The 24213-nt window shown below is 44.8% G+C and overlaps 2 protein-coding genes across 2 annotated transcripts in view; both read right to left on the reverse strand.

Moving 5' to 3' along the window:
- The window catches only part of LOC143793392 (gastrula zinc finger protein XlCGF66.1-like), a 438535-nt gene that overhangs the window by 83432 nt on the left and 330890 nt on the right, over positions 1 to 24213 (reverse strand). The gene's annotated exons all lie outside the window — the stretch shown is intronic.
- Positions 20036 to 24213, reverse strand: part of LOC143793540 (uncharacterized) — an 83316-nt gene continuing 79138 nt past the window's right edge. The window contains exon 10 of the mRNA XM_077280600.1: positions 20036 to 21581. Within this exon, the coding sequence (XP_077136715.1) occupies positions 21571 to 21581 (11 nt within the window). The 3' untranslated portion in view covers positions 20036 to 21570. The remainder of the gene's footprint in view (positions 21582 to 24213) is intronic.

Here is a 24213-nt window from a genome sequence, read left to right on the forward strand (position 1 = left end):
ACAACCTGAAGTTGTCACAGGAGAAGGCTCAGCGTTTTGCCAACCGCCGCCGCGGTGTGGGTCCCCGACTTCGTGTTGGGGATTTGGTATGGCTGTCTTCTCGATTTGTTCCTATGAAGGTCTCCTCTCCCAAATTTAAGCCTCGATTCATTGGTCCTTACAAGATATTGGAGATCCTTAATCCTGTATCCTTTCGCCTGGATCTTCCGGTGTCGTTTGCCATTCACAACGTATTTCATAGGTCCTTGTTGCGGCGGTACGTTGTGCCTGTGGTTCCTTCTGCTGAGCCTCCTGCTCCGGTGTTGGTTGAGGGCGAGTTGGAGTACGTGGTGGAGAAGATCTTAGATTCTCGTCTTTCCAGGCGGAGGCTTCAGTACCTGGTCAAGTGGAAGGGCTATGGTCAGGAGGATAATTCCTGGGTGGTCGCCTCTGATGTGCATGCGGCCGATTTAGTTCGTGCCTTTCACGCCGCTCATCCTGATCGCCCTGGTGGTCTTGGTGAGGGTTCGGTGACCCCTCACTAAGGGGGGGGTACTGTTGTGAATTTACCTTTTGGCTCCCTCTAGTGGCTACTAGTGATTTGACTCTGGGTATGTCATTCATCCCTTGTATGCTCACCTGGGTCGTTAGGTCAGGGGTGTTGCTATATAAGCTCCCTGGACCTTCAGTTCAATGCCTGGCAACGTTGATATCAGAGCTAATCTGTAGTGCTCTTGCCTACTGATCCTGGTTCCTGCTTGATTAAGCTAAGTCTGTTTTCTTGCTTTTTGCTATTTGTTTTTGTTTGCATTTTTGTCCAGCTTGTATATTATCTGTATCCTGACCTTGCTGGAAGCTCTAGGGTGGCTGGTGTTCTCCCCCCGGGCCGTTAGACGGTTCGGGGGTTCTTGAATCTCCAGCGTGGATTTTTGATAGGGTTTTTGTTGACCATATAAGTTATCTTACTACATTCTGCTATTAGTAAGTGGGCCTCTCTTTGCTAAACCTAGTTCATCTCTGTGTTTGTCATTTCCTCTTACCTCACCGTTATTATTTGTGGGGGGCTTGTATCCTACTTTTGGGGTCCCTTCTCTGGAGGCAAGAGAGGTCTTTGTTTTCCTCTTCTAGGGGTAGTTAGCTCTCCGGCTGGCGCGAGACATCTAGCGACCAACGTAGGCATGTTCCCCGGCTACTTCTAGTGTTGGCGTTAGGAGTAGATATATGGTCAACCCAGTTACCACTGCCCTATGAGCTGGAGTTTTGTACTTCGCAGACTTGCTGATATTTCTGAGACCCTCGCCATTGGGGTCATAACAGATGATGCTTTGGCGGCAATTTTCAGAAAGGGTCTTTCTGAATCCGTTAAAGATGTTATGGTGGGGTTTCCCACGCCTGTCGGTCTGAGTGATTCTATGTCTCTGGCCATTCAGATTGATCGGCGTTTGCGGGAGCGCAGAACTGTGCGCGCTGTGGCGTTGTCCTCAGAGCAGAGTCCTGAGCCAATGCAGTGTGATAGGATTCTGTCTAGATCAGAACGACAAGGATTCAGACGTCAGAATAGGTTGTGTTATTATTGTGGTGACGCTTCTCATGTCATTTCAGTCTGCCCTAAGCGGACAAAGAGGATCGCTAGTTCATTTACCATCAGTACTGTACAACCTAAATTTCTGTTATCTGTGTCCTTGATCTGTTCATTGTCATCATTTTCTGACATGGCGTTTGTGGATTCAGGCGCCGCTTTGAACTTAATGGACTTTGAGTTTGCCAGGCATTGTGGTTTTCCCTTGCAGCCTTTGCAGAACCTTATTCCTTTAAGGGGCATTGATGCTACACCTTTGGCTAAAAATAAGCCTCAGTTTTGGACACAGGTGACCATGCGCATGGCGCCAGCCCATCAGGAAGATTGTCGATTTCTGGTGTTGCATAATTTACATGATCCTATCGTACTGGGTTTTCCGTGGTTGCAGGTACATAATCCTGTGTTGGATTGGAAGTCTATGTCTGTGACTAGTTGGGGTTGTCAGGGGGTTCATAATAATGTTCCCTTAATGTCCATCTCCTCTTCTTCCTCTTCCGAAATTCCAGAGTTTTTGTCTGATTTTCAGGATGTATTCGATGAGCCCAAGTCCAGTTCTCTTCCACCGCACAGGGACTGGAATTGTGCGATTGATTTGATTCCAGGCTGTAAGTTTCCTAAGGGCCGACTCTTCAACCTGTCTGTGCCTGAACATACCGCTATGCGGAGTTATGTTAAGGAGTCTTTGGAGAAAGGGCATATTCGGCCATCTTCACCGATGGGAGCGGGATTTTTTTTTGTTGCTAAGAAGGATGGCTCCTTGAGACCCTGTATTGATTATCGCCTCTTGAATAAGATCACGGTCAAGTTTCAATACCCTTTACCTTTGCTTTCCGATTTGTTTGCTAGGATTAAGGGGGCTAGTTGGTTTACGAAGATTGATCTTCGGGGGGCGTATAATCTTTTTCGGATTAAGCAGGGTGATGAATGGAAAACTACGTTCAATACGCCCGAAGGCCATTTTGAATACCTTGTGATGCCGTTTGGGCTCACTAATGCTCCATCTGTTTTTCAATCTTTCATGCATGATATCTTCCGGACTTATATTGATAAATTCTTGATTGTATATTTGGACGATATTTTGATTTTTTCTGATGATTGGGAGTCTCATGTGGAACAGGTCAGGATGGTATTTCAGATCCTTCGTGACAATGCTTTGTTTCTGAAGGGGTCTAAGTGTCTCTTTGGGGTACAAAAGGTTTCTTTTTTGGGTTTTATTTTTTCTCCTTCATCTATTGAGATGGATCCGGTTAAGGTTCAGGCCACTCATGATTGGATTCAACCCACGTCCGTAAAGAGCCTTCCGAAATTTTTGGGTTTTGCAAATTTTTATCGCCGTTTCATTGCTAACTTTTCCAGCGTGGTTAAATCCTTGACCGATTTGACGAAGAAAGGCGCTGATGTGGCGAATTGGTCCTCTGCGGCTGTTTCTGCCTTTCAGGAGCTTAAACGTCGATTTACTTCTGCTCCGGTGTTGCGTCAACCGGATGTTTCTCTTCCGTTTCAGGTTGAGATTGACGCTTCTGAGATTGGGGCAGGGGCCGTTTTGTCTCAGAGGGATCCTGTTGGTTCCTTGATGAAACCGTGTGCCTTCTTTTCCCGTAAATTTTCGCTTGCTGAACGCAATTATTATGTCAGCAATCGGGAGTTGTTGGCTATGAAGTGGGCGTTTGAGGAGTGGCGACATTGGCTTGAGGGAGCTAAGCACCGTATTGTGGTCTTGACCGATCATAAGAATTTGATTTACCTCGAGTCTGCCAAACGGCTGAATCCTAGACAGGCTCGATGGTCATTGTTTTTTTCCCGTTTTGATTTTGTGGTCTCGTATCTTCCGGGTTCTAAGAATAATAAGGCTGATGCCCTTTCTAGGAGTTTTTTGCCTGATTCTTCTGAGGTCCTTGAACCGGTCGGCATTCTGAAAGAAGGGGTGGTTCTTTCTGCCATTTCCCCTGATTTACGACGGGTTCTTCAGGAATTTCAAGCTGACAGACCTGACCGCTGTCCAGTGGGGAAACTGTTTGTTCCTGACAGATGGACTAGTAGAGTGATTTCTGAGGTTCACTGTTCTGTGTTGGCTGGTCATCCTGGTATTTTTGGTACCAGAGACTTGGTTGGTAGGTCCTTTTGGTGGCCTTCTTTATCACGTGATGTGCGTTCTTTTGTGCAGTCCTGTGGGACTTGTGAGCGGGCCAAGCCTTGTTGTTCTCGTGCTAGTGGGTTGCGTTTGCCATTGCCGGTCCCTGAGAGGCCCTGGACGCATATTTCTATGGATTTTATTTCTGATCTTCCGGTATCCCAGAGGAGGTCTGTTATCTGGGTTGTTTGTGACCGGTTCTCTAAGATGGTTCATTTGGTGCCTTTGCCTAAATTGCCTTCCTCTTCAGATTTGGTTTCATTGTTTTTTCAGCATGTGGTTCGTTTGCATGATATTCCGGAGAATATTGTGTCTGACAGAGGTTCCCAGTTTGTTTCTAGGTTTTGGCGGGCCTTTTGTGTTAGGCTGGGCATTGATTTGTCTTTTTCCTCTGCATTTCATCCTCAGACAAATGGCCAAACCGAGCGAACTAATCAGACCTTGGAGACTTATTTGAGATGCTTTGTGTCTGCTGATCAGGATGATTGGGTGGCCTTTTTGCCATTGGCCGAGTTTGCCCTTAATAATCGGGCTAGTTCGGCTACTTTGGTTTCTCCTTTTTTTTGTAATTTTTGTTTTCATCCTCGTTTTTCTTCTGGGCAGGTTGAGCCTTCTAACTGTCCTGGTGTGGATTCTGTGGTTGATAGGTTGCAGCAGATTTGGGCTCATGTGGTGGACAATTTGGTGTTGTCTCAGGAGGAGGCTCAACGTTTTGCTAACCGTCGTCGGTGTGTTGGTTCCCGGCTTCGGGTTGGGGATCTGGTCTGGTTGTCTTCCCGTCATGTTGCTATGAAGGTTTCTTCTCCTAAGTTTAAGCCTCGGTTTATTGGTCCTTATAAAATTTCTGGGATTATTAATCCGGTGTCTTTTCAATTGGCGCTTCCGGCCTCTTTTGCTATCCATAATGTCTTCCATAGATCTTTATTGCGGAAATATGTGGTACCCGTTGTTCCCTCTGTTCATCCTCCGGCCCCTGTGTTGGTTGATGGGGAGTTGGAGTATGTGGTTGAGAAGATTTTGGATTCTCGTTTTTCGAGGCGGAAGCTTCAGTATCTTGTCAAATGGAAGGGTTATGGCCAGGAGGATAATTCTTGGGTTTTTGCCTCTGATGTCCATGCTGCTGATTTGGTTCATGCTTTTCATCTGGCTCGTCCTGATCGACCTGGGGGCTCTGGTGAGGGTTCGGTGACCCCTCCTCAAGGATGGGGTACTGTTGTGAATTCTGCTTTTGGGCTCCCTCTGGTGGTTGTAGGTGGTAATGTAGTTGTCGCTGAATTGCATTCCTGGTCAGGTGTATCTGCTGATTGCAGTTCTGACCTGGGTATTTAGGCGTGCAGGATTCATTAGTCCTTGCCAGTTGTCCATGGTTGTTGGGAGGTGTTGGTCCTTGTTTGGTCCCTTTTGCCTTGCTGCCAAATCTGCAAAGATAAGTGTCTTTTTTTCTGTTGCACACATGCTGTGTGCTCAATAATTCAGTGCTATTCATTTTTTGTCCAGCTTAGATTGTGTCAGTATTTTCTCAGTCTTGTTGGATTCTCAGGAGTTGCAGATATATATTTCACGTCTTTAGTTAGATTGTGGAACTTTTTGTATTATCTGCTGTGGATATTTTTGGAAGGGTTTTAATACTGACCGCTTAGTGTTCTGTCCTATCTTTCCCTATTTAGCTAGAGTGGCCTCTTTTGCTGAATTCTATTTTCTGCCTGCGTGTCTTTCCCCTCCTATTCACAGTCAATATTCGTGGGGGGCGCCTATCCTTTGGGGTTCTGCTCTGAGGCAAGATAGTATTCCTATTTCCATCTATAGGGGTATTTAGTTCTCCGGCTGTGTCGAGGTGTGTCTAGGGTTTGTTAGGCCCAAGCATGGAGCAGGTGAGCTGAAAGCTGTTTTCTATAGATGAATGGCAGGTATGGGTGATGTCTACATAGAAAGTCTCTACTAAAGCCCATGCAGAAAATAGCTGGCCTACAATCTGCCAGGACACATGCTCAAAAATATGAAGATTCCTGGGACTCTGAAGTGATGAGATCAAAATAAATGTTTTTACAATTGGTGGCTTCGAAACTGTATGACATTGCAAAGGTGAGGACTAGAAAAATAAACCAGCTCACCCGTGATGCATTAGTTGAACTTTAGAAAACCGTCCAGCTTCACCGAATCCGTGAAGATAAAATTTCTTTATTCACATCTTGTAACAGAGGATACAAACTTCAGCACAAACCATGTGGGTGTGAATCTCAACGCGTTTCTGGAGACTAAGCTTCCTTAATCATGACATTCCAAGTAACCCATGTATCCCACTTAAATACCCCTAGGCCGGTGAACACACGGGTAGAATAAGTAATTAATAATACTGATGTGGGGTGTGGGCAGAGAACAGACAAGTGAAGAGATTACCTGACATAATAATCTCTTATGACAACATGAACATATAATAATAATAATTTTTATTTATATAGCGCCAACATATTCCGCAGCGCTTTACAACTTATAGAGGGGATTTGTACAGACAATAGACATTACAGCATAACAGAAATCACAGTTCAAAACAGATACCAGGAGGAATGAGGGCCCTGCTCGCAAGCTTACAAACTATGAGGAAAAGGGGAGACACGAGAGGTGGATGGTAACAATTGCTTTAGTTATTTGGACCAGCCATAGTGTAAGGCTCGGGTGTTCATGTAAAGCTGCATGAACCAGTTAACAGCCTAAGCGTGTAGCAGTACAGACATATAAAAAAACAACAGCAACAAAGATAAGTATAAAAATATATCAGATTATTATACAATTTTACTTACTAAACAATTTAAAAAAGATCTTTACAATAAGATCTATGAAGGATAAAATAAAGTATTCATAATAAAAAATTGGGCAAGAAGTACATAAGGTCCATGCTGTCAGACTCTACGTCCCCTTCGCTATGCGAGTGGCGGTGGTGTATCGTCCTCCCGGCCCCTCTCATCAGTTCCTGGATCACTTTGCCACCTAGCTTCCACACTTTCTCTCCTGTGACACCCCCACCCTTATCATGGGTGATTTCAACATCCCCATTGCTTCTCCCCTCTCCCCATCTGCTTCTCACCTTTTATCTCTAACCTCCTCTTTCAGCCTCTCACAGCATACTAACTCTCCAACGCATGAAGATGGAAACTCCCTTGACTTGGTCTTCTCCCGGCTTTGCTCAGTGGATGATTTCACAAACTCCCCTCTCCCGCTCTCTGACCACAACCTTCTTTCATTCTCTATCAAGAACTGCCATCCCGCTAAGGTCACCCCCACTTTCCACAATTATAGAAACATACAGGCCATTAACACCCAGAAACTTATGAAGAACTTGCAGTCCTCATTGGCCCCAATCTTCTCCATCTCATGTCCTGATTCTGCTCTGAAGCATTGCAATGAAACCCTGCAAAGTGCCCTGGATGAAGCTGCACCTCCTATACATAGAACAACTCGGCACAGATGGTGACAACCGTGGCACACGCTGCAAACACGTTTCCTGCAGCGGTGCTCCAGGTGCGCCGAACATCTGTGGAGAAAATCTAATTTACGCAAAGATTTCCTCCATTATAAGTTCATGCTAAAAACATACAACTCTGCCCTTCACCTCTCCAAACAAGCCTATTTCAACACCCTCATCACCTCGCTGTCCAATAACCCTAAACGTCTCTTTGACACTTTCCAGTCCCTACTCAACTCAAGAGAGCAGGCCCCAACCGCGGATCTCCGCGCTGACGATCTGGCCAATTACTTCAAAGAAAAAATTGACCACATTCGACAGGAAATCATCTCCCAATCTCTTCATACCATGCACTGTCCTCCTTCCCCCACTGCATCTAGTTCACTCTCTGACTTTGAACCAGTTACAGAAGAAGAAATCAGGCTCCTTGCATCTTCTCGCCCGACCACTTGCACCAGTGACCCCATTCCGTCACATCTCCAGTCCCTTTCCCCGGCTGTCACCTCTCAGCTAACAAAAATATTCAACCTTTCCCTCACTTCCGGTATTTTTCCCTCCTCATTTAAGCATGCCGTTATACAGGGTGGAGCGCGGTAATTTGCTGATTTGGGAATGAAATAAAAAAATTATGATCATTAGAAAAATTTATTTTATATTTTAATTATACTGAACAGTAATGGAATTTTTAAATTACATGGTTTTAAATAGTGTATCTGGCAAATGTCGACCTTCGCTATCCACACACTGCTGCATACGTTTTCTGAAGTTTTCATGAACTCTAACAAGCATGTCCACTGGTATTCTGCCAATTTCAGCTTCAATATTGTTCCTTAGGTCTTCCAAGGTGTTGGGACGGTTGATATACACCTTAGACTTCAGGTAACCCCAAAGGAAAAAATCGCATGGGGCTAAATCTGGTGAGCGTGCTGGCCAGTTCACATCTCCCCTCAAAGAGATAAGCCGTCCAGGAAACATTTGCCTCAAACAATTCATGGTAACCCTCGCTGTGTGTGCAGTGGCACCATCCTGTTGGAACCATGTATCCTCTAGTTCCATTGCCTCAAGAGCCGGCTGAAAATAATCCTGTATCATAGACAAGTACCGTTCGGAGTTCACAGTTATGGCACGACCGTTATCCTGAAAAAAGTAAAGACCAATGATGCCTACTCGTGATATGGCGCACCACACAGTGACACGGTCCGAATGCAGAGGTCTCTCGTGAACTTCTCTGGGGTTTGTTTCACTCCAGTAACGCATATTTTGTTTGTTTACACACCCACTGAGGTGAAAATGTGCCTCATCAGAAAAAAACACAATTGCGTCACGGGGTATCGTTGCTAACATGTCTTCACAAGAGGTCCGCCGTGTCAAATAGTCCCGTGCTGACAATTGTTGGACCACGCACATTTTATACGGGTGAAAATTCAGTTCATCATGAAGAATCCAGTGGAGAGAACGTCTTGAAATGCCAAGAGCAAATGATTGCTTCCGAGCAGAGCGTTTCGGAGATTGCAGTACTGCTGCTCTAACTCTCTCGATGTTTTGTGGTGTTGTAATCCTTCTCTCAGGTCCCCTTCGTACACATGACACATTCCCTGCTGTTCTGAATGCATTCACCCAATTTACAATTGATTGCCGTCCAGGAACACGTCCGTGTGGAGGAACAGCGAATTGTAAACGAAAAGCACGCTGCACTGCAATGATCGAGTGGGCATTTGAAAAATACGCTTCAACACAAAATGACCTCTCCTCACGTGTCCACTGCATGATGGCAACTGAAAGGCGGAGGAATACAAATCTCCCATCAGCCACTGTAAGCCACACCGACTCTCCCCTCTCTTCGACCGACAGTGCCGCCACAGCATGCAGTGCAAAAAAGCAAATTACCGCGCTCCACCCTGTACATCCATTACTTAAAAAAACCTCCCTCGACCAAAACTGTGCCGCTAATTATAGACCTGTCTCTAACCTTCCCTTTATCTCCAAACTCCTGGAACGCCTGGTCCACTCCCATCTTACCCGCTATCTCTCAGATAACTCTCTTCTCGACCCTCTTCAATGTGGCTTCCGCTCTTTACACTCTACTGAAACTGCCCTCAATAAAGTCTCTAATGACCTAGAACCTTGTGATTTCTGTTATTCTGTTATGTCTACTGTCTGTACAAGTCCCCTCTATAAATTGTAAAGCGCTGCGGAATATGTTGGCGCTATATAAATACTAATTATTATTATTATTACATAACATTTTTTTAGGAGATAAGCAATTAAACCTGCAATGGTTAATAGCTAGATGTAACAAAGAACCATTTTAAAAAATAAGCAAATAAGTCTGCAATGATTAATAGCTAGATATTAGATACATCTTTATAACAAACATGATAATTTGCGGTAAAGGTTGTGATATGAGACCTTTAAGGACAGGTAAGAACAAATTGTTCATTAATAGATGAAGGTACAGCATGTGTGTTATTAGTGCTGCAATGCCAAATGCTCATGATTTCACATGTATCTGGCTTGTGATTTTACAAAACTACTGCAAGATTTTACTTGTTGCCAAAAACTACCACAAATAGGTACATTTAATGATAATTAGCTGGAGAACCAGAGATAAAAAGAGAACAAAAATAAACATTGACGATGTGTGAAGCAATATAGTGGTATAGATTTATTAAAGACGGGGACTAATACGAATCCTCTTGTCCAAGCCAAGTTGGTTGACTCAATGACGCCATACGATTAATCACTGAACATCAAAAGGGCAAGACAGAGCCAGATAACAGGCTCCGTCGCAGCCCTGTAAGAGCCGCATAAAGAAAAACACGGGGCCCGGGTCTGCACTTTGGTGAGTGTAAAGCTATGTAGTGATTTTAATATTCAATAGACTAAACCAGGTGTCGCTAAAAAGAAAATGTAATTTGATTAAAAATAATGAACCCAACATGCAAAAGTGAAAGATGAAAATACAAGCCAACGTAACGTGAATGTATAAACACAATTTGTGTGGCAAAGCATGTCAAGTGAGAGCCAAGATTTGCAACAGAATTCCTTGGTTTTTGTATTATTTATTGTGCTATAACTTAGCCTGGTGAAAGACGACACATGGTATCAGTGCAAAATAAAATGGGAAAGAAAAAAACCCACAATGAATAAAGAATATACACAATTAATAAAATAACATCATGTCCTTTCTGTTATTTCAGCCTGCTGGAACCCTGGTGTTTAGTTTTAGCACCCACCAAGCTTCCCTGCTTCCCAATATAGTTTCAACATCTCCCCCTCTTCTTGGTTTGAATATTTTCTCTATGGCGTATATTTTTAAGGATTCTAGCTTTCCACGATGACAATCTAAAAAATGCTTTGAAACTTGTGATATGTTTCTATCAAAGCTTGCATTTTCTACATCATGAATATGTTCTCGGATTCTAACTTTAAGCTGGCGCTTAGTGCTACCAACATATTTTAAGCGACAAGGTACACATTCCATGATGTAAGTGACATTGCAGGTAATTGTAATTGTAATTCAGGGAGGATTTTATGGGAAATGTGAATTGTTCACTAGAATCCATAAAGCTGGAGCATTTCAGGGAGAATTTACACGTCTTGCCAGGGGTGGATTAAGGGTAGTCAGGGCCCCGAGCTGTTCAGACGCTGTGCCCCCCCCCCCCCCCGGTCATGTGACGGGGGTCATGTGATACCTGATTATTCCAGAAAAATGTCCGGGCCCTACTGTACTGTAACCTATGAAATATTTGTTAAAATATCCAATACAATTTAGGTATATTTGGATTTATTTTTAAATTTTTAAAATGACCAATATCACATACAAGGAACAAATACCACCGCACCATGACCAGACCACAAATTACAACCACAGTGATCGAATAATATCACATACAAGGGACAAATACCACCGCACCATGTGAAGACCACATATTACCACCACTTGGTGACCAAATAGCACATACAAGGGACAAATAGCGCAACACCATTTCCAGACCACATATTACCACCACATAGTGACTGAATATTACAATACTGATCAGTAATAAAAAGAACCACAATACTATCACCATAAGTGCCAGTATTCACAGGAGATCTGTACTTAGTATGTAGTGTCTGTGTAGAGGTAATACAGTGATCACTGGTGACATTATACACAGGAGTGTTATGGACTGGTGATTTAGGAGCGACATATGACGAGCTCTGAGCAGGTGGGAACTATACTGACCGCAGTTCCTGATCTTAAAACAACCCTAGAAGTAGCCGTGGGATGTTCCTGTCACTCCCTAGACACCTCGTCACAGCCTAAGAACTAACTACCCCTAAAGGTAGAAACAGGAAAGCTATCTTGCCTCAGAGAAAACCCCCAAAGGATAGACAGCCCCCCACAAATAATGACTGTGAGTGGAGAGGGAAATTACATATGTAGAATGAAACAAGATGTAGCAAAGGAGGCCAATTCTAGCTAGACAGATAGTACAGGACAGAACACTGTGCATTCAGTAATAAAAACTAGAAAAAGTCCACCGCAGAGATTGTAAATATCTCCACACCTGACTAAAGGTGTGGAGGGCAAAATCTGCTGCCCAGAGCTTCCAGCTTAGCTGAATAGTTCCATACTGATAAGCTGGACAAAAAAACATAGAATGTGCTGAACAATCAAGTCCACAATAAGTGGACTGCAAAAAGAGAAGCAAGGACTTATCTTTGCAGAACTGGTCAGAGTGTCAGGGAAATCCAAAAGAGCTGTGACTCCAAGCAAAAACCATTGACAACTGGCATTGAGTCAGGGATAAGGCCAGACTAAAATAGCCGAGCCAGAAAGACGATCAGTGAAAGCAGCTGCTGATGCTAAATCCAAGAAGCAGCCATTCCACTCAAAACCACAGGAGGGAGCCCAAGAGCAGAACTCAAAAAAGTGCTACTTGCAACCACTGGAGGGAGCCCAAGAGCGGAATTCAAAACAGTACCCCCCATTGAGGAGGGGTCACCGAACCCTCACCAGAGACCCCAGGCCGATCAGGACGAGCCAAGTGAAAAGCACAAACTAAATCGGCGGCATGGACATCGGAGGCAACAACCCAAGAATTATCCTCCTGGCCATAACCCTTACACTTGACAAGATACTGAAGCCTCCACCTCGAAAAACGAGAATCCAAAATTTTCTCAACCACATATTCCAACTCCCCCTCAACCAACACCGGGGCAGGAGGATCAACAGAGGCAACAACGGGTACCACATATCTCCGCAACAACGATCTATGGAAAATGTGGATGGCAAAAGAGGCTGGAAGGGCCAAACGAAAAGACACTGGATTGATAATCTCAGAAATCTTATAAGGACCAATAAACCAAGGCTTGAATTTAGGGGAAGAAACCTTCATAGGAAAATGACGAGAAGATAACCAGACTAAATCCCCCACCCGAAGCCGAGGACCAACACGCCGACGGCGGTTAGCAAAACGTTGAGCCTTTTCCTGAGACAACTTCAAATTGTCCACTACATGAGTCCAAATCTGCTGCAACCTGTCCACCACAGAATCCACACCAGGACAATCAGAAGGCTCCACCTGCCCTGAAGAAAAACGAGGATGGAAACCAAAATTACAAAAGAAAGGCGAAACCAAAGTAGCTGAACTGGCCCGATTATTAAGGGCAAACTCGGCCAACGGCAAGAAAGCCACTCAATCATCCTGATCAGCAGACACAAAGCATCTCAAATAGGTTTCCAAGGTTTGATTAGTTCGCTCATCATCATCGCCCATCCTAGCACAAAAGGCCCGCCAAAATCTAGAAACAAACTGGGAACCTCTGTCAGATACAATATTCTCTGGAATGCCATGCAAACGAACCACATGCTGAAAAAACAATGGAACCAAATCAGAGGAGGAAGGCAACTTAGGCAAGGGTACCAAATGGACCATTTTAGAGAACCGGTCACAAACTACCCAGATAACAGACATCTTCTGGGACACAGGAAGATCCGAAATAAAATCCATGGAAATATGCGTCCAGGGTCTCTCAGGGACAGGCAAAGGTGAAAGCAACCCACTAGTGCGGGAACAACAAGGCTTGGCCCGGGCACAAGTCCCACAGGACTGCACAAAAGAACGCATGTCCCGCGACAAAGAAGGCCACCAAAAGGACCTAGCAACCAAATCTCTGGTACCATAAATCCCAGGATGACCGGCCAACACCGAACAATGGACCTCATAAATTACCTTGCTAGTCCATCTATCAGGAACAAACAGCTTCCCCATAGGACAGTGGTCAGGTTTATCAGCCTGAAATTCCTGAAGCACCTGCCGTAAATCAGGGGAGATGGCAGAAAGAATCACCCTTTCCCTAGTAATGCCCACCGGCTCAAGGACTCCAGGAGAATCAGGCAAAAAACTCCTAGAGAGGGCATCCGCTTTAACATTCTTAGATCCCGGAAGATATGAGACCACAAAATCAAAACGGGAGAAAAACAGGGACCAACGAGCCTGTCTAGGGTTCAGCCGCTTGGCCGACTCGAGGTAAATCAGATTCTTATGATCGGTCAAGACAATAACACGGTGTTTGGCTCCCTCAAGCCAATGTCGCCACTCCTCAAATGCCCACTTCATAGCCAACAACTCCCGATTGCCGACATCATAATTGCGTTCCGCAGGCGAAAACTTTCGGGAAAAGAAGGCACACGGTTTCATCAAGGAACCATTAGAATTCCTCTGTGACAAAACGGCCCCTGCCCCAATCTCAGAAGCGTCAACCTCAACCTGAAAAGGAAGAGAAATATCTGGCTGACGCAACACAGGGGCAGAAGTAAATCGACGTTTAAGCTCCTGAAAGGCCTCAACAGCCACAGAGGACCAATTCGTCACATCAGCGCCTTTCTTGGTCAAATTGGTCAGGGGTTTAACCACACTGGAAAAGTTGGCAATGAAATGGCGATAAAAATTAGCAAAGCCCAAAAATTTCTGAAGGCTCTTCACAGATGTGGGTTGAATCCAGTCATGAATGGCTTGGACCTTAACAGGATCCATTTCTATAGACGAAGGAGAAAAAAAACCCAAAAAAGAGACCTTCTGAACTCCAAATAGGCACTTAGACCCCTTCACAAACAAGGCATTATCACGAAGGATTTGGAATACCATCCTGACCTGCTTCACATGAGACTCCCAATCATCGGAAAAAATCAGAATATCATCCAAATACACAATCAAGAATTTATCAAGATAATTGCGGAAAATATCATGCATGAAGGACTGAAATACAGAAGGAGCATTAGAAAGCCCGAAAGGCATCACAAGGTATTCAAAATGGCCTTCGGGTGTATTAAATGCAGTTTTCCATTCGTCACCCTGTTTAATACGAACAAGATTATATGCCCCTCGAAGGTCAATCTTGGTAAACCAACTAGCACCCTTAATCTGAGCAAACAAATCAGAAAGCAAAGGCAAAGGGTATTGGAACTTGACCGTGATCTTATTAAGAAGGGGATAATCAATACAGGGTCTCAAGGAGCCATCCTTGGCAACAAAAAAGAATCCTGCTCCCAATGGTGACGAAGACGGCCGAATATGCCCCTTCTCAAAAGACTCCTTAACATAACTCCGCATGGCGGCATGCTCTGGCACAGACAGATTGAAAAGTTGGCCCTTAGGGAACTTACAGCCAGGAATCAAGTCAATAGCACAATCACAGTCCCTATGTGGAGGAAGGGAACTGGACTTGGGCTCATCAAATGTTCCTGTCACTCCCTAGACACCTCGTCACAGCCTAAGAACTAACTACCCCTAAAGGTAGAAACAGGAAAGCTATCTTGCCTCAGAGAAAAAACCCCAAAGGGATAGACAGCCCCCCACAAATAATGACTGTGAGTGGAGAGGGAAATGACATACGTAGAATGAAACAAGATGTAGCAAAGGAGGCCAATACTAGCTAGACAGATAGTACAGGACAGAACACTGTGCGGTCAGTAAAAAATCTAGAAAAAGCCACCGCAGAGATTGTAAAAATCTCCACACCTGGCTAATAGGTGTGGAGGGCAAAATCTGCTGCCCAGAGCTTCCAGCTTAGCTGAATAGTTCGATGCTGATAATCTGGACAAAAACAAACATAGAATGTGCTGAACAATAAGTCCACAATAAGTGGACTGCAAAAAGAGAAGCAAGGACTTATCTTTGCAGACTGGTTAGAGTGTCAGGGAAATCCAAAAGAGCTGTGACTCAAGCAAGAACCATTGACAACTGGCATTGAGTCAGGGATCAGGCCAGACTAAAATAGCCAAGCCAGAAAGACGATCAGTGAAGGCAGCTGCTGATGCTAAATCCAAGAAGCAGCCATACCACTCAAAACCACAGGAGGGAGTCCAAGAGCAGAACTCACAAAAGTGCAAGTTGCAACCACCGGAGGAAGCCCAGGAGCGGAATTCACAACAATGCACATAGTCAGCGGAGTCCAATACTGAGGTTTATTCTTGGACAACAGTGTAGCATCAATACCCCTCAAAGGAATAGGGCTCTGCAAAGGCTGCAAAGAAAAACCACAGCGCCTGGCGAATTCTAAGTCCATTAAGTTCAGGGCAGTGCCTGAATCCACAAATGCCATGACAGAAAAGGATGACCATGAGCAAATCAGGGTCACAGACAGGAGAAATTTAGGCTGTACAGTACTGATGTTAACAGATCTAGCGACCCTCTTAATACGCTTAGGGCAATCAGAAATAGCATGAGCAGAATCACCACAGTAAAAACACAGCCCGTTCTGATGTCTGTATCCCCGCTGTTCCGCTCTAGTCAAAATCCTATCACATTGCATAGGCTCAGGACTCTGTCCAGAGGACACTGCCATATGGTGCACCACTTTGCGCAGGCGCCGATCAATCTGAATGGCTAAAGACATAGATTCACTTAAACCAACAGGCGTGGGGAACCCCACCATAACATCTTTAAGGGCTTCAAAAAGACCCTTTCTGAAAATTGCTGCCAGAGCATCCTCATTCCATTTAGTAAGCACAGACCATTTTCTAAATTTCTGGCAGTATAATTCTGCCGCTTCCTGACCCTGACACAGGGCCAACAAGGTTTTTTTTCTGCATGATCCACAGAGTTAGGTTCGTCATACAATAATCCGAGCGATTGAAAAAATGCATCTACATTAAGCAATGCCGGATCCCCTGATTCAAGGGAGAATGCCCAGTGCTGAGGGTCACCACGCAGCAGAGAAATGACTATTTTAACTTGCTGAATGGGATCACCAGAGGAATGGGTTTTCAGAGCAAAAAACAATTTGCAGTTATTTTTAAAGTTCAAAAACTTGGATCTATCCCCATAAAACAAATCCGGAGTAGGAATTCTAGGCTCTAAAGCCGGAGTCTGAACCACATAATCTTGAATACTCTGTACTCTTGCAGCAAGCTGATCCACACGAGAAAACAAACCTTGAACATCCATGCCCGTGCCAAAATCCTGAACCACCCAGAGATCAAGAGGAAAAAAAAAGACAAAACAGACTAAAGAAAAAAGAAATGGCTCAGAACTCTTTTTTTTTTCCTTCTTTTGAGATACATTTAACTCATTTTGTATGGCCAGTTGTACTGTTAAGGACTGGTGATTTAGGAGCGACATGCAACGAGCTCTGAGCAGGTGGGAACTATACTGACCGCAGTTCCTGATCTCAGCACAACACTAGAAGTAGCCGTGGGATGTTCCTGTCACTCCCTAGACACCTCATCACAGCCTAAGAACTAACTACCCCTTAGGGCTCATTTCCACATGCAAGTCACACGTCCGTATCTCGCATGTGGAAACCAAGCTGTGGAGCCGGCACTCAGGAGCGGAGCTGTGCAGCTCCATGTGTTCCTATGCGGCCGCACGCTCCGCTCTGGAGTGCCGGCTCCACAGCTTGGTTTCCACATGCGAGATACGGACGTGTGACTCGCATGTGGAAATGAGCCCTAAAGGTAGAAACAGGAAAGCTATCTTGCCTCAGAGAAAAACCCCAAAGGATAGACAGCCCCCCACAAATAATGACTGAGTGGAGAGGGAAATGACATACGTAGAATGAAACAAGATGTAGCAAAGGAGGCCAATTCTAGCTAGACAGATAGTACAGGACAGAACACTGTGCAGTCAGTAATAAAAACTAGAAAAAGTCCACCGCAGAGATTGTAAAAATCTCCACACCTGACTAAAGGTGTGGAGGGCAAAATCTGCTGCCCAGAGCTTCCAGCTTAGCTGAATAGTTCCATACTGATAAGCTGGACAAAAACAAACATAGAATGTGCTGAACAAACAAGTCCACAATAAGGGTACCGTCACACAGTGCAATTTTCAGTGCTACGACGGTACGATTCGTGACGTTCTAGCGATATCGTTACGATATCGCAGTGTCTGACACACAGCAGCGATCAGGGACCCTGCTGAGAATCGTACGTCATAGCAGATCGTTTGGAACTTTCTTTCGTCGCTTGATCACCCGCTGACATCGCTGTATCGTTGTGTGTGACACCGATCCAGCGATGTGTTCGCTTGTAACCAGGGTAAACATCGGGTAACTAAGCGCAGGGCCGCGCTTAGTAACCCGATGTTTACCCTGGTTACCAGCGTAAACGTAAAAAAAACAAACCGTACATACTCACATTCCGGTGTCTGTCCTCCGGCGTCTCAGCTTCTCTGCACTGTGAGCGCCTGCCGGCCGGAAAGCGAGCACAGCGGTGAAGCGGTGACGTCACCGCTCTGCTTTCCGGCCGCTGTGCTTACACAGTGGAGAGAAGCAGAACGCCGGAGGACAGACACCGGAATGTAAGTATGTACTGTTTGTTTTTTTTACGTTTACGCTGGTAACCAGGGTAAACATCGGGTTACTAAGCGCGGCCCTGCGCTTAGTAACCCGATGTTTACCCTGGTTACCCGGGGACTCCGGTATCGCTCCAGCGCCGTGATTGCAAAGTGTGACCGCAGTCTACGACGCTGGAGCGATATTCATACGACGCTGCGACGTCACGGATCGTGCCGTCGCAGCGATGAAAATTGCATTGTGTGACAGTACCCTAAGTGGACTGCAAAAAGAGAAGCAAGGACTTATCTTTGCAGACTGGTTAGAGTGTCAGGGAAATCCAAAAGAGCTGTGACTCAAGCAAGAACCATTGACAACTGGCATTGAGTCAGGGATAAGGCCAGACTAAAATAGCCGAGCCAGAAAGACGATCAGTGAAGGCAGCTGCTGATGCTAAATCCAAGAAGCAGCCATACCACTCAAAACCACAGGAGGGAGCCCAAGAGCAGAACTCACAAAAGTGCAACTTGCAACCACTGGAGGGAGCCCAAGAGCAGAATTCACAACAGGAAATGCAGCAGCTACCGGTGAATTTCAAAAATTAAAATAGATGCTCCATACCGTTCATTATTGCCCCATAAGATCCTCCATATAAAGCTGTGCCACATATAATGCTCCATACATTTCATTATTGCCCCATAGATGCTCCACATAAAACTGTGCCACATATAATACTCCATACTGTTGATTATTGTCCCATAGATGCTCCATATAAAGCTGTGCCATATAGAATGCTCTGCACCGTTCATTATGGCCCCATAGATGCTCCATATAAAGCTGTGCCATATAGAATGCTCTGCACCGTTCAGTATGGCCCCATAGATGCTCCACATAAAGCTCTGCACCGTTCATTATGGCCCCATAGATGCTCCATATAAAGCTGTGCCATATAGAATGCTCTGCACCGTTCATTATGGCCCCATAGATGCTCCATATAAAGCTGTGCCATATAGAATGCTCTGCACCGTTCAGTATGGCCCCATAGATGCTCCACATAAAGCTCTGCACCGTTCATTATGGCCCCATAGATGCTCCATATAAAGCTGTGCCATATAGAATGCTCTGCACCGTTCATTATGGCCCCATAGATGCTCCATATAAAGCTGTGCCATATAAAATGCTCTGCACCGTTCAGTATGGCCCCATAGATGCTCCATATAAAGCTGTGCCATATAGATTGCTCTGCACCGTTCATTATTGCCCATAGATGCTCCATATAAAGCTGTGCAATATATAATGCTCTGCACCGTTCATTATTGCCCCATAGATGCTCCATATAAAGCTGTGCCATATAGAATGCTCTGCACCGTTCATTATTGCCCATAGATGCTCCATATAAAGCTGGGCAATATAGAATGCTGCTGCTGCAATAAAAAAAAAAAATGACATACTCACCTCTCTTGCTGCCCGCAGCTCCTCAGCGTCCCGTCTCGGCGTCTCTCCGCACTGACTGTTCAGGCAGAGGGCGGCGCGCAGATTAGTACGTCATCGCGCACTCTGACCTGAACAGTCAGAGCAAGAGGACGGGAAGACGGAGCGGCGCCGGGCGTGTCGAACGTGGACAGGTAAATATGTAATACTCACCTGCTCCCGATGTCCCTGGCTCCCGGACAGATGGTCTCCGGGTGCCGCAGCCTCTTCCTCTGTCAGCGGTCACAGTTACCGCTCATTAGAGAAATGAATATGCGGCTCCACCCCTATGGGAGTGGAGTCCATATTCATAACTTTAATGAGCGGTCCCACATGACCACTGAACAGGGGAAGAGCTGCGGCACCCGGAGACCATGGGACAGGCAGGGGGAGCGCCAGGAGCCCCGGAAGCAGGCGAGTATATGACAGACCTCTCTTCCCCTCACCCGCCGACCGTGACTCGAGTATAAGCCGAGAGGGGCACTTTCAGCCCAAGAATTTGGGCTGAAAATCTCGGCTAATACTCGAGTATATACGGTATATGATTAAACTAACTTTTATGTTATTGGTTAATAAAAATGTTCTAAAAAAACTCCGTAATTGCAACATCTTAGAAAGTGTTCTCGTGTTCAGTGAGGTATTAATATCTTACTTATCACAGTGGGTGTACTCATTTATGTTTAATACTGTTTATTAAAGTTTATAAAGCACAGTGAACATAATTACAGTTTCTTTCCTGTGTGACTGCTCTCATGTCTAACAAGATTTGATTTATTACTATGCTTTTCTTATATAGCGCTATCTTATTTCGCAGCTCTTTACAGACATTATCATCGTTGTCTCGAATGGGGCTCACAATCTAAATTATATATAATTAATAATCAGAACTCTCTAAAGAAAACCCAAACCAATCGGAGGGTAACACTTCATGAAAAATTAATACATAATGACCAATCACCATAATGATGCCCCTCGAAAAAGCAGAGCGAAACACATGTGGGGGTAGAGGGATGCAAGACTTTCATTACCTGTGGATACCCTTCTAGGTAAAACTAATTCCTTTAAACTTGTATTTATATCTATTGACTTTATTTGGATCCACCCTAGGCACTAATAATTAGAAACTGCACTTCATTATCTTGAATCACTTGCATCCAGCACACTGGTACTATGGTGTCAGGAATATAATGTATTTGATTGTCTATTATCACGCATACTGAGCTCTGCTATATCCAAGAGCTGAGTACAGACACACGCTGTGGGCTTTTCTGACCTCCCTTCCTCCCAACTTTCCCCCTGCTAACAATACAGCTGTAATGTGAAACCAGTGTGCTGGCCTAAAGGTACCGTCACACTCAGCGACGCTGCAGCGATATACACAACGAGCCGATTGCTGCAGCGTCGCTGTTTAGGTTGCTGTAGAGATGTCAAACACAGCAGCTCCACAACGATGCAGGAGCGATCCTTTGACGTAACGGTGACTCACTTATCGTTCTCACAGGTCGTTAGCTCCATGTAAAACATTGCTGACATCGTTGCTTTTGCTGTCAAACACGACGATACACGCTGACCTGACGACCAAATAAAGTTCTGGACTTCTAGCTCCAACCAGCGATATCACAGCGGGATCCAGATCGCTGCTGCGTGTCAAACACAACGAGATCGCTATCCGGGACGCTACAACGTCACGGATCGTTGTTGTTCTCGTTGTAAAGTTGCTGAGTGTGAAGGTACCTTAATCCGCTTTGTGTGAGAGCATGGTCAGGGGGCATTCCTATGTTCTCTTAAACTGGTATATAATCTCGTAGCTTAGGTCTGGAAGCAGGAAAAATACATTTTTGGCATCTGCATCGGCCGGGCCATCACCCAGTGCGTTTTCAAAGCACAGCGCCTAGCATGTGTAGACTTAACTGGAAGCTAACCTCGTGAGAAGACATGCAATACATTTATTGTCACTCTATGAGGTTACCAGCACATGCTAGGACAAATATGAGTTTTAATAAAAGTTCTGAGTCTCTATGGAAAGGGAAGTTGAGTCTATAGCTCCGTCCACTCAGTGCTGTCATGACCAGGGGGTATAACTGAGGGGGAGCTCATTTTTCACTAGTCTTTGCCCTGGAAAAGAGCCAACAGCAGCTCTGCAGGTTGCTCTGATACATTTTGATGTTGATCCTCTCCCCAGCCGCATGGTCAGCCATGATCTGAAATGATATGAGAGAATTTAAGTGTTTTTTTCAACTTTAATCCCTTTTTATTTGTAATCGTTCTGTACATACGATACTTGTCTCCTTTTATAACATCTTTTTATACGTTTGTAAACACTGCCTACCTTTTGAAGTAAAATATATAAAATTACTAGCTTTGTTTCTCCTTGCTCTATAACATACTGTCACGTCCTCTGAAGTAAATTACGCTACTAATTGGGTTGGCTCCTGACCCATTACCAATTCAGAAATAGGAGCTGGTGGCAGTGGAAAGTGTCCTGAGCCGTTGGGAAAATTGGTAGGAACGGACAGCGTTGATAATTATTGTTCCTGCCTGAGTGGGAGTAGTTATATCGCCCTTGCTGCAGCGTGCCCATTAGCCAGTACATAGTAAGGCAGCCTTTCTGACAACTAATTATCCAAGGTGCAGTACCGTCTGATATGAGGGTAAGGGTGGCGCTAGAGAGCTGCAAGTTCCAAACCGTAACAGGGAAGTGGGATATAGATAAATCCCCTTCAGAAAAGAACTGGGGCCAACCAAACAACCCCGATTCATGACATATTGGTGTCAGCGGTGGGGATAAAAAAATATCCCCCCTGTGATTCGTGACATATTGGTGGCAGAGCGGTGGGTTAATAGAGCATTAGTGATCTGGATTGAGCAATCATTCGTCTCACTAAAAACTTGCAGTTCTTGCGAGGACTCTGCGCGAAAAAGTTTTGGAGAACGAACTCTGTTTTAGTCCTGAGATGATACCGTGTGTACTTTCGATTACCCCCTCTCTTTCTCATTGTTCTTCTATGCTATCTTTTATTTGGAAATGATGGCCGCAAAAGGAGAAGACTGGTACGCCCAGCAGAAAAAGGACACTTGTTGGAATATTCACGTACCACGGTATAGACCCCATGGCAAAACCAAGGCTTAAATGGTCACGGAACTGGTGAGATTTATAGCGGACCAAGCCTGTCCTCAGAGCCCAGTGGACGCAGAAGCCAGGACCAGCGCAGGTGGTGCTGTTGCCGAGGACAACCGCTGAATGCCGGCCCTACTTGCAACCAGGGGAGCGTGGACCCCCGCCTGCAGCTGGCTCTGCAACAATGCTCCGCCGATGACACAGAGAAACATCTGAAGTTTATCTAAAGTTTTTGATAGAAAGGAAGAAAGAAATGTTTATCAAATGGAAAGAGGGAGGCATATCTAAAGAAGAATATAATGCTGTCTGCAGAACCTGTAGGACACGAATCAGATTTACTAAAGCAGACAATGAATTAAGGCTTGCAAGAGACGTCAAAAGCAATAAAAAAGGATTTTGGGGATATGTCAAAAGTAAAAGAAAAGTCAAAGATGCTATAGGATTTTTACAGGATGGAAATGATAAATTGTAAGAAAGGATTTTGAGAAGGCTGAACTTTTAAATTCCTATTTTACATGTATTTTCACTCAGAAATGAAATGGAACATCAACTGATATTCACTGTCCTATTAAGGGAATAGAAGAATCCAGGACATCTATAAACAGAACGATAGTGAGGAAACACTTAGCTAACATAAATGAATTCAAGTATTCAGGTCCAGATGAATTACACCCTAGAGTACTGAAGGAGATAGCAGAAGAAATTTTTAAACCACTCTCCATAATCTTTGAAAATTCTTGGAGAACAGGAGAAGTCCCAGAAGACTGGAGAAGAGCAAATGTTGTTACTATCTTCAAAAAGGGGAAGAAGGTGGACATACAATAATTATCTCCTTTTATAATATCTTTTTAAACATTTGAAAACACTGTCTATCTTTTGGAGTAAAAGATATAAAATTACTAGCTTCATTTCTCCATACTCTATAACGTACTCTCCTCTGAAGTAAATTATGCAACTAATTGGGTTGGCTCCTGACCCATTACCAATTCAGGAATAGGAGCTGGAGGCAGCGGAAAGTGTCCTGTGCCATTGGTAACTGGTAAAGATGGACAGCATTGATAATTATTGTTCCCGCCTGAGTGGCAGTAGTTATATCGCCCTCGCTGCAGTGTGCCCATTAGCCAGTACATAGTAAGGCAGCCTTTCTGGCGACTATTTATCTTAGGTGCAGTACTGATATGTGATTAAGGCTGCTTTCACACATCAGGTTTTTTTGTTTCCGGCTAAATCCGGGAAATTTGCAAAAAAACGGATGCGGCGTAAATTGTGAAAAACTGATGCACCGGATCCGTTTTTTAGCTGGATCCGGCTTTCTTTACTGCGCATGGATTTTTCACTTCCTGATTCCGGGGACGAGAGAGAGAGCGCGAGAGAGAGAGCGAGAGAGTGAGATAGAGAGAGAGCGAGAGATAGAGAGAGCGAGAGAGTGAGATAGAGAGAGCAAGAGAGAGCGAGCGAGAGTGAGATAGAAAGCGAGCGAGAGCAAGAGAGAGAGAGATTTTCCCATGCCAGAATCGAAAACAAAGCTTCTGGGCATGCTCAATGTGTAAAAGACGGATTCAGTAGCCGGAACCGTTCATTCACACACCCGTTCCATGCGTTTATTGCCGCAAACGTCCCTTCAGACTTTCACCGCACAGAAAAAACGTTGCAGTGGACGTTTTTTGTGTCCGGCAAAAAAGCCTGAAGGGACGGATCCGGCACAAAACGGATAA

This window comes from Ranitomeya variabilis, chromosome 1 (assembly GCF_051348905.1).
Source record: "Ranitomeya variabilis isolate aRanVar5 chromosome 1, aRanVar5.hap1, whole genome shotgun sequence".
Lineage (NCBI taxonomy): Eukaryota > Metazoa > Chordata > Amphibia > Anura > Dendrobatidae > Ranitomeya > Ranitomeya variabilis.